Source organism: Eptatretus burgeri, chromosome 10 (genome assembly GCF_056783735.1).
Source record: "Eptatretus burgeri isolate ZD-2024b chromosome 10, Ebu_testis_v1, whole genome shotgun sequence".
Classification (NCBI taxonomy): Eukaryota; Metazoa; Chordata; class Myxini; order Myxiniformes; family Myxinidae; genus Eptatretus; species Eptatretus burgeri.
The window spans coordinates 20,601,316-20,612,299 of record NC_140970.1 but is presented as its reverse complement, the minus strand read 5'-3'; the positions used below and the strand labels follow the sequence as shown (position 1 = coordinate 20,612,299).

Here is a 10,984-nt window from a genome sequence, read left to right as displayed (position 1 = left end):
TGTCATTGGGTACCGGGCGGACTCTCCGACCTAGCGGTCCGTTGCTCACCCACACCAGCCTGCGAACCAAGCTGTCACATATCCTCAGCAGTGCTATCGACACTGAGGGTATGACATTGGGTGGCTTTTCCAGGCTCAAATCTCTTGTTGAATTTTGTCGTCACATATGAATGGTAAATCTTGATCTGATAATAATTGTTTTTAAAAATCCATTGAACAAAAATATACATTGGATAATTGTAATAGTGTAAAATTGGTGACCTCACAAGGACCTCATCATTGGGGGGTTGCAGGAGAACTGAATTGGTTCTTTGCCTCTCGTTTTGCTGTCTAGTCGCAGTTTGATGCCCAGCATTGTCAAATGTAACTCAACGATGTCTTTGTAAAAGGCAAGTTTAAAATGTGCATTTGTATGAGAGCTTCACTATGGTGTTCATTGGGCTTTGAATTCTAAAATCTTTTTTTTTATCTCACACATTCCCTTTGCAGAGGTTCACACAACCCTAGATGGGCTTCTTCCCCATGGCTCCTACTTTAGACTTAACCCCATTGTGTCTGATGAGTTATCACTCGATGAGAGTCGCCCAGAGCGACTGCTTCAACTGCGTGAGGATGCTTTACTGTACCTTCATCGAAACCGACCCAAGCTTCAGCGTGCTGCCCACTGCCTCGCACAACCACGCTCGACTCATTCTCGTATCGCAGACTGCATCCGTCTGGCCCTAGCTTGCACCGAGGTCCAGATTCCTACTATGCCTTTCCGGCATAAATTCTAGCTTATGTGGACAGTTTTATGCCGCTCTTTTGACAAACCTGTCAGTTTCGGCCTTTGTGGTGGAGGAAAAGTAGGTTAATGACAGCTTAGCTGTGATAACATACTGTCAGTAGAAAGTGATTTTGAATAAGTTCCAAGTGTGGCTAAAATAAACCAATAACCACAAGCTCGCCTGTGGGTGGAAAATGGGAAAGAGCAATCAAAGTATTGAGTTAATTGGTGTTCAGCACCTTTTTATCTTAATGAAAGACAATGGCAGCATGCCATTTCCCCCAACACTTTGCCCATTTAGCTGTCCAAAAGTAAAAATAAATTGGATGGGATAACATGCTCTCCTTTTGGTGTAGAGATGTGAAAACATGTTCATGCATTTCATGTATATGCCTGTCTTTGAAAGTTCCTGGTTCTCGATGGAAATATCTCGCCACCTGAGTGTCACCATCACACTGATTCGGAATGAAGCTCGATGCCTTTGTGAATAGTGTGCAAAGAAGAGTATTTTGCAAGTTGACTAAAACCAACCACAGAAATTTTACTAAATACTTCCTCGGTCTTCCTTGAGCTCATCGTTATTATTTATGTTCTCATTTATTTTAATTTTTTTGTTGCCGGTTATGCTACGATCGTGATTAGCAGCCTCATTCTATTTTATTTTAAAATTGATCTTCGGCTCGTGGAAGCGATTGCATGTAAATGACATGCACGACAACGACGTTGTTAGACATCGATGTACTTTTACATTAGTTTACATGGACATTGTAGACATTTGCCAAACATGTACGGTATTATTTGAACCGTCGTTCCATCATCATGACCCAGAAATTCAGATGGGAAAAAGAACAGGTTACCATTCAGGTTACAGCTGCAGTTCCAGACATTATATGCTGAACAGAAACGTTCCTCGTGCAGGATATCTCGAAATCCTCTGTGATTCTCCCAGGCAATTCTCTCTTCTGATTCGACGGGCCCCACCACCATGCTGTCTGTCAAGAATTATATTCCTCACTTTGTCCTTTATCCAGGATAATTCCTCCTCATCAACGAGAATACCTCTTCATGCATATTACTCTCCGCAACGACCTAATGTTTATCAGTGTGGACTATTCGCCCAGTAATGAAGAATCCATATTTGGTGCTCTTTATTCTAACATGGATCAAATAGTAATTGGTTATCCTAAATCACTCTTCCTTATCTGTGGTGCCTTCAAATGCCATCATGCCAGTTGGCTGGGTGTTTGCGCTGCAAAACAAACCTCAGCATTGCTGTTAAGTTCTTCTGCAATTCCATGGGTTTGACCCAATATGGAAGTTTCCAACTGACATCTGATCATGGTATGTCCTTCTCCTGTCCAACCTCTCCTGTTCTTCCTCTCATCCTTTTCACTCCTCTGACCATATTCTTGTGAAACACGTAACTCGCACTATTGTTAGAAAGTGATCTCAATGCTGCAGAATGAGGTTGTTCACACAGACCAATTGACAAGTACTGCACTCTCACAAAATGATTGGCCTGCATCTCCACTGCATCTGGTATTTATTGCACCTGGCAATACTTTCACAAAATCACAAAAGATATCTCTATCTCTCTCTCTCTCTCTCTCTCTCTCTCTCTCTCTCTCTCTCTCTCTCTCTCTCTCTCTCTCTCTCTCTCTCTCTCTCTCTCTCTCTCTCTCTCTCTCTCTCTCTCTCTCTCTCTCTCTCTCTCTCTCTCTCTCTCTCTCTCTCTCTCTCTCTCTCTCTCTCTCTCTCTCTCTCTCTCTCTCTCTCTCTCTCTCTCTTTCCCTTTCCCTTTCCTTTCCCTTTCCCTTTCCCTTTCCCTTTCCCTTTCCCTTTCCCTTTCCCTTTCCCTTTCCCTTTCCCTTTCCCTTTCCTTTCCCTTTCCCTCCCTCTCCCTCTCCCTCTCCCTCTCCCTCTCCCTCTCCCTCTCCCTCTCCCTCTCCCTCTCCCTCTCCCTCTCCCTCTCCCTCTCCCTCTCCCTCTCCCTCTTCCCCTTCCCCTTCCCCTTCCCCTTCCCCTTCCCCTTCCCCTTCCCCTTCTCCTTCTCCTTCTCCTTCTCCTTCTCCTTCTCCTTCTCCTTCTCCTTCTCCTTCTCCTTCTCCTTCTCCTTCTCCTTCTCCTTCTCCTTCTCCTTCTCCTTCTCCTTCTCCTTCTCCTTCTCCTTCTCCTTCTCCTTCTCCTTCTCCTTCTCCTTCTCCTTCTCCTTCTCCTTCTCCTTCTCCTTCTCCTTCACCTTCTCTTCCTTCTCTTCCTTCTCTTCCTTCTCTTCCTTCTCTTCCTTCTCTTCCTTCTCTTCCTTCTCTTCCTTCTCTTCCTTCTCTTCCTTCTCTTCCTTCTCTTCCTTCTCTTCCTTCTCTTCCTTCTCTTCCTTTTCTTTCTTCTCTTCCTTCTTTTCTCTTCTCTTCCCTCTCTTCTCTTCTCTTCTCTTCCCTCTCTTCTCTTCTCTTCTCTTCTCTTCTCTTCCCTCTCTTCTCTTCTCTTCTCTTCTCTTCTCTTCCCTCTCTTCTCTTCTCTTCTCTTCTCTTCCCTCTCTTCTCTTCTCTTCTCTTCTCTTCCCTCTCTTCTCTTCTCTTCTCTTCCCTCTCTTCTCTTCTCTTCTCTTCTCTTCCCTCTCTTCTCTTCTCTTCTCTTCTCTTCTCTTCTCTTCCCTCTCTTCTCTTCTCTTCTCTTCTCTTCCCTCTCTTCTCTTCTCTTCTCTTCCCTCTCTTCTCTTCTCTTCTCTTCTCTTCCCTCTCTTCTCTTCTCTTCTCTTCTCTTCCCTCTCTTCTCTTCTCTTCTCTTCTCTTCCCTCTCTTCTCTTCTCTTCTCTTCCCTCTCTTCTCTTCTCTTCTCTTCCCTCTCTTCTCTTCTCTTCTCTTCCCCTCTCTTCTCTTCTCTTCCCCTCTCTTCTCTCTTCCCTCTCTCTTCTCTTCTCTCTCTCTTCTCTCTCTCTCTCTCTCTCTCTCTCTCTCTCTCTCTCTCTCTCTCTCTCTCTCTCTCTCTCTCTCTCTCTCTCTCTCTCTCTCTTCCCTCTCTCTCTTCCCCCCCTCTCTCTCTCTCTCTCTTCCCCACCTCTCTCTCCTCTTCTCTCTCCCCGCTCTCTCTGCTCTCTCGCTCTCTATCTCTTTCTCTCCCCCCTGTTTGTGCTGTATCCCATCTGCAGATATCCTACCCAAAGTCTCGGTCCTGGCACACTGAATTGTGTGTTGCAGCAGCTGCCGTCAAGCATTTTGATTTGTCCACAGGAAAGACTAACCTGATTGAGGGCAACTTCAGATCACTCTGGAAGGCTCGCATAAAAGTGTGTCCATCCTTAGCGAAATAGGAAAACGTATTACAAATCTAAAGGTCAAACACTCCAAACAGTCTACTTCCAAAAGGTCTTGGTGGTGCATTGTCAAACCTGTCTTTGGTCAGTGTATGCTCCGACATATCATCTCCTTCACCTCCAGTGACCTCACCGCAAATTTGACAGAATGTCTCAACTCAGGTTTTGCCTCAATTTTGCGTTCCTCAACCAATCTTGCTCTGTCCCAACATTCTACCCTTTTACTGACTTACAGGACTGTCTTTCTCACACGAGAAAGTAGAAAAGGTATTGTCCAGCCTCATCCTTGCATCAGTGATGGTCCCAGTTGGTATATGTGCTCCTGTAAGAGCAACAGAGCAGGATTGTGTTTTCCAATCCTGCTCTGATGTTCTTACTTCTCCTTTTTCTTTTCTCTTAGTATGCCCTTCACCTTTAGCCAACTCCCATCTACCGTTAATATTGTTGCGAATCTGGAAGCCATGAGCACTCAACATGCAGGTCCTATAGAACAGTTATATCGGTAAGTATGTGTTTTTTAGTTTGGGTCCCCGTCCCATGTTTAATGGGTAATTAAATATACATGCGTTGCGAAGTTACTTTGATAGTCAGGGTTTTCTTTTATTTTTACACCACCATCAACTTCAACAACGCCAGCATCACCCTCACCTTCACCTCGCTCTGGCCGACGCCATGGTGGGCGGAGTTCAAGGAGGAGCCTCGCGGCGGTCCTCGACCAATCAGCATGCTACGAGTGAGGTGGCCGCCGCTCAGCCAATCAGACCCTGCGACGGTGAGAAAGGCGGTCCATGCGACGTCACCACGCCCCCGGGCCAATCGACGGACTTGCCACTCGTTTTGGCCAATGACGAGCGATTCTGCATGCCAAAACCGTCCAGTGAGGGAGAGCGGGGAGGCGGATGCGTCCCCCCCCCTGGAGAAGGGTGAATAAGGTCGCGGCGCGATTGGACGAAGAGAGATCCTTCCTCCACAAGAACCGCAAGTCGGTTGCACGCTGTCTCTCTGTCGGTGAACTAGAGAGTTTTTGAGATAGTTGATGACCATCGAGCAGGCAAGGTTGTGGTCAATCTGACGGGCAGGTTGAACAAGTGTGGAGTTATCAGCCCTCGCTTTGGCGTTCAACTAAAAGACTTGGAGAAGTGGCAGAGAAACCTCCTGCCTTCTGGACAGGTTGGGATACAGAGGAGAGTTTTGGTTGCTGGGACGAGCGCTGAAGGGAGCTCTGAATTCTATCATCGCATCTCGACGCTGACCTGGCTCGCCCGTGTCAGCCGAACCACACGAGGTGGACAGGTCCATGTCCTTCTTGGTATCTGTGTGTTTGTGTGTGGGCCCGTCTGTAAGTAGGAATTGTGTAAGCGCTCTTTGCTGTACATACTTGCATCTCTATAGTCGGATAACTCTGCTTCTTGCGTGCCCCCCCCTTCCCCCATTTTAAATAAATACATTTGTTAAATGTATCAGTTCATTGCTGTGTTTCTTCCATTGGCTTAACATGGTGCATGTTGGTGAATTATAAAGGCTGTTGCTGCTGTAAATGTACATTTAGACCGACGGGACTTCGGCAACCATCCGCTCAGGTTGCGCACGGGTCGGGCACGCTAACGGCTCGACTCGTACGAGTGCCGTTGAGGGTGTGAATACTCTTTAACTCGCCACGTGGATCTCTCGGTATTTTGAAGATTGGCAAATAGCCCTGTACTACGTGGTGGAATTATTGACGATTCTCGGTCCGGTAAGGGACCCGTACCCTCGGAGTTTTCTGAAAGGTACGATCTAGATTCCGGGTGTTCGGTAGAGGCAACCCTACTGCTCCACCTCGCGGTCGTGCTCGCAGCCGATACCTGGCTCCGCAACAATATCACTGTCATTCACAGGAAGGGTAGAAAAGCAGATCCTCAACTATAGGTTAGTAAGCTGATTCTGATTGTAAGCAAAGACATGGGATGCATCATCGCTCCGGATGACATCTTTCCTCTTTTCAAACAGTCTGATCTCTGACTGACTTTGGGGATTCCATCCTGGTCACCTAACTATGGACATGCTGCTGCTGCTCTCTCAGCAATGGTTCCACTTATGAGGTCTCAAGCAAGAAGTCAGGACTGTGTCTCTGGACATATCTTGCCATCCTCTGCTGTCTGTGCCATACAAGACTACCTTCCGACCTCACTTTTTTCTTCCTCCACAGTTGCAGTCAATGTGTTAATATGAAATGGAATCCTTTCTCCTCCTCTCCCAGTTGAGGTTGCAGTGCCCATTGGAAACATCTTGGACCCAGTCAAGTTCATTACATAGATAAACTTGTATGGCGCTCGGTAGAGTGCATATCTCTGCCAGGCTGAACAGTTTATGTTTTGTTTCCCACTGATAGGTCGGACCTGAACCAAAATCAAATCAGCTTATTCTTGTCACCTACCCAACTCATCCACCAAGTTTTGTCATTATCCATTCGTAACTTTTTTGAGAAATGCTATATATCATTTTTGGCCCCATCAATGTGAAGATTCACTTTTTTTTAATTTCGAGTATCCAGATCCAGATCCAGATCGTCACCAAAATGTTGTTAAGGATTCAGCGACGGAGGGATTCTCAACCCAATCCGGCCGTCTCCGGGGTTTATAACACCGGCCGGCTCAGCACAGGCCTCGGGTCACGCGTCTTCAATCTCGATACCAACGTAATGCTTGTACCTTACCAGTTGGGGAAATGGAACCCCGGTTACAGACTGGTTGTGTCAGATGCCGAGCATTTTCTGCCAGTCTGTAACCATTTTGGTTTTATATGCCAATCGAACGTATCATTCCTCGACGCGACACAAATTAATCCATAGCGGCAACTTCATACGAATTAACCAGATTTATTGGGGAACATCGGGGATCACAACACAAGCAAAATTCACGACATTGTTTTTATTAACAATCCTCAACCCGTTCTTAACCAGGGAACCACGGACTACAGGTTTCGAGGGGATCGCAACCGAGATATGCCTTAAACAACGTGCAGCCAAGGACAGACAGCATGCATGCAAGTCAGAGTACTTGGTGATGTCTCATGGACGAGAGGACAGTGTCAAAAAGCACGAATGGCGCTCGTAACAAGTGGATGTCCATGGATTCGAACTCCAGCTCGAACGTGCCGCCTGGCAAGATGGCGTCGTCGTACTCTTGCCCCCTTCGCACTGCACGCGGTCTCCGCACGCTCTGACCCCTCGTAAGGTCAACGGCATGAGACCGCCAAATCAACGATGGGCCTCAGCCGATCTCTCTCAAGGTCCAGTGTACAAATCCAGACCTGGCCTGTTCTTCAGACAAGGCGCAAATCGAGGTGCCGGGCTCCAGCAAGCGGATCGGCAAACGTGTCAAGCCGTTGGTGTGAGCAGGGACCGTCAGAGGCTCCGTCGTCTCCTCTCCTGCATTCCCGCCTCGAAGCCCGACTTTCCAACTCCGTCCTCTCAATTTCTCCGTGCAGGCCGCCTCTCCCACTGCCCCAAAAAGGCAGACTTGACATGCAGGCCGCCTCTCTTACATTCACTCGCTTTGAAAACCCGACTGTTTTTCACAAACAACACTCTTTCTCTCTCGTTTCTCTTTCGACACACGAGCACCCTCTCAACCGACTGCAGTTTTTTACTTCTGCCAAACTGAAGTTGTTCACGAGGTCTTCGCTTGCTCTCTCATTACACGAGCACGCCTTCTCTTCGCAAAGCCGACAAACTCCTCCCCTTAGCTCCACCTCCTCCCCTTGGCCACACCCTCCCAGCCGACTGTGCGGGCCTATCGTCCGTAGAGGGGAGGAAGAAGAGGGAGCACTTGTTCCACCACCACCGCACAAACAATAAAACAGCCTCTTACAGCTCCCGACACACATATAACGTCCATTTTACCAAACAACCTAGCTATACATGCATTTAATGGGGGATCTGAGCTAATCCTATATTTAATATTCCAATAAGGGCCATTTCCGTAACAATATAATCAATTTGTTCTTGTTACACACCCAACATGTCAACCAAATTTCATCCCAATCCATCTATAACTTTTTGAGATATCCTTCTCACAAACAAACAGACAGGGGTGAAAACGTAACCTCTGTTCACCTTTGTTGGCGGAGATAATAATTTCTCAGATTCTCTGGACAAAATCCTGTTCCTTTTGGCAGATGAATGCCGTAGAATACCCCTTCCCATCATCAGGCAGACAGTAGCTGTGCAGATTCTGCTGATTTGGAATAATGTCACAGTCTCGTCCTGTTGCTCCGGAAGAATCTTCAAATGGAACCCACCTGTTTGCATGTTCAGGAACTGGAAGAGGTTTGGTGTCTTGAATTTCTATGCCTCACCACTAGCTACAACCTCTCTTGGACAGACCATATTGCAAATATGGCCTCCAAAGCCAACCACAGACTGGGCTCCTCCATTGTTTTAAGTCCTTCCATGAAAGTTCAGAAGTACTCAGCCTTAAAGGCCTTTTTTGTAGCTGAGTGGAGTGCTGCACATGTTCTTCCAGCTACTCACTGCTGGTTGAATGCAGCCTTTTTGCTCACCTCCAACTCTTTGGTGCATTATTTTTCTCTTTTTTTTGTGGAACTGTTTTCTGGAGGTGATATAATGTCATTACTCCCCTACAAGGCTTCGGCCAGACGGTGCACCACCATTTCATCATCCCCCCCTCCCATCCTCATCCTGAGACCCTATCTATCCCATTAACCATAACTAACTGAACCCTCTTACTTTGTTTTCCCCCTCTTCTTTTCCTGCTCGTTCATTCCCTTGTTTTTTTCATGCACTTCTTCCACTGTCAGTATTTTGAATTTTTGCTCTGTCATCTTACATTTCAATGTGACTCGCTTTAATATTCCTTTATTATTGTTATTATTATTATTTTTTTTAAAGATCAAGCATTCCAATATCTTGCTTTAATTGACCAAAGTATTTGTGATTCATTATTTTACAGCTCCTCATGCAAATACCTACCCCAGCCTTCAACCTCAGAATTAGCTTGTCAATCAAATTGCAGTTCATTTGTTAGGTGAAATCTATCCATTTTTTTTTTCTTTAAGGTTCATGCACATATGAAGTGTAGTAATCCACATGTTTGAGCAAGTTGTTTACAGCCTTGCCAAAATAATTTGGATGTTCCTTTGGTGTTCAGCATTAAATGTTAATTCCTTTACTTTGAAAGTGGTTATTGTTGGCACCGAGCTTCGAATCGTGATTGATGTATGAGGTGTGCCTGGACTGTGTTTTGTTGAGCATTATGTGCGGCAGAATAGACGATTAAATGGGATGTGCGGTTTGTCGAGAAAGCATTCGGAAGGCACGCCTTCTGGGCAATTTGTCATGCACCATGCCTGCGAATGTGACTGTGCAAGACCTCAGCCAGGATGGCACGGTTCAAAGCTTCTGACCGTACAGGCTGGTGACCTTGCTACCATTAGAGCTCACAACTGTTTTAAATGATTCGCACTTGGGCTAAGCTCATTTGGTTGGCATTTTCTTTATTTAAAAAAAAAAACAACTAGCCTTTCATCATAATTGACTTAAATAGCATGTCCACGTCATTGGCGACATAGTTATAGGACATTATGGAATTTTTTTATTTTTATTTTTTACTGGATGGCCTGTTTAGTATTCCCATCTGAACAGATGGCCAATGATCTTGGCAACCCATGTTCACATCCCATATCCTGTGTATTTGCCCATTGCTTACTAATGTCATTGTAATTTACAATAAAATACACTGATGTCTACTTCCGTCTTTGTTTTGCATATGATTTATATACAGTACAAGGTTCACAAGGAATCTGAGAACAATGAAAGAAAAAAAACTGTCCTTTCATATTTAACTGAACTCTGCGAAATGCAAGGATTGAAATCACTGATTTATTTGGTACAGGGTTTGAGAGTTTCAACTTTGCCATATTTGTGTACCATCGAGTACTTGCACTTGCTGCTTGTTCTGAATGCTAATCATTGCTCTTTCTGCCATTGTTCCAATTCCCATTTAGTCTTGGCGTTTATGGCCTTCTTCCTCATCTCTCTCGTGCTCCCATGACATACACTTTACCGGCTTGCTGTGCCATCCCCTCAAGTGCTGGCCTCACCCTAACCACTCTCAAAGCCTCATTGCTCAGCCTCTGAACACTATTGCTCGATGAGCATGCTTTTACAGCTTTGAACAAAGGCCAGAAAATTCGTGATTGTTATTGAGGCAGAGAAGTGACATCTAGCCATTCATTGTCTTTTGCAGGATAAAAACCATGCACGGAGCTGCTTTCCGATTCAGCCTTTGACTTTCACTGTCACTTGTCTGCCTTGTCTGCATTTTAAGCACTGCAGTCAGTTTGTACGACATGCTGGATTTTTATAGCATTCATACAGGCTCAATTTATCATACACGTGAGCTTTGCAGTTAGCCACTGCCATTATGAATTTTTCATCCTCCGTGACCCAACTTGCAATTAAACAATTTTGGCTGCATGAGACGGACTTGCACTTTATAAAACATGATAATTGTAATGATATTTGTTTTTAGCCCCTAACCACCCAACCATTTGTTTTCATAAAACTGCCTTGATTGCTATTGTGCATCCTATAGTCCTTGAGCCCAGACCTCAAATTTGGTTCACGATTGCCATCAGGAGGCACCAGACTTTATAATACATTTTAGATAGCTATACATCTGAGTAGTCCAAAAAGTCCATGTAGACTTTTCTATGTGGTAACTTAGTGCCAGAGCACAGCAATCTTTATCACTACCCCCAGAATGACAAAAATGAAGGAAAATAACTGATTTTTTTCCTCGTCCTGGAATTATTTTCTTAAAATCTTCACAATATAGCTAAACTATGTTTTATAAGATACTTTTTAGTGATTATTAGATTCATATATTACTATATTAAATGTA

At 45.2% G+C, this 10,984-nt stretch overlaps 1 protein-coding gene across 16 annotated transcripts in view; it reads left to right on the top strand.

Annotated features, from left to right (window-relative positions):
• LOC147018044 (calcium-independent phospholipase A2-gamma-like) overlaps positions 1-10,603 on the top strand; it is a 185,113-nt gene extending 174,510 nt beyond the window's left edge. For 6 of the 16 annotated variants that reach the window (XM_085897332.1, XM_085897328.1, XM_085897333.1 and 3 more), the window contains exons 14-16: positions 1-108; positions 490-737; positions 10,086-10,600. The exon at positions 1-108 is cut by the window's left edge and continues 88 nt beyond it. In XM_085897332.1, coding sequence (XP_085753458.1) covers positions 1-108; positions 490-737; positions 10,086-10,235 — 506 coding nt within the window. In that variant the 3' untranslated portion in view covers positions 10,236-10,600. Of the gene's footprint in view, positions 174-489; positions 2,415-10,085 lie in introns of those variants that run through there. The other 10 variants (XM_085897338.1, XM_085897336.1, XM_085897337.1 and 7 more) reach the window with 6 other exon arrangements.
• Positions 10,604-10,984: the final 381 nt, after the last annotated feature.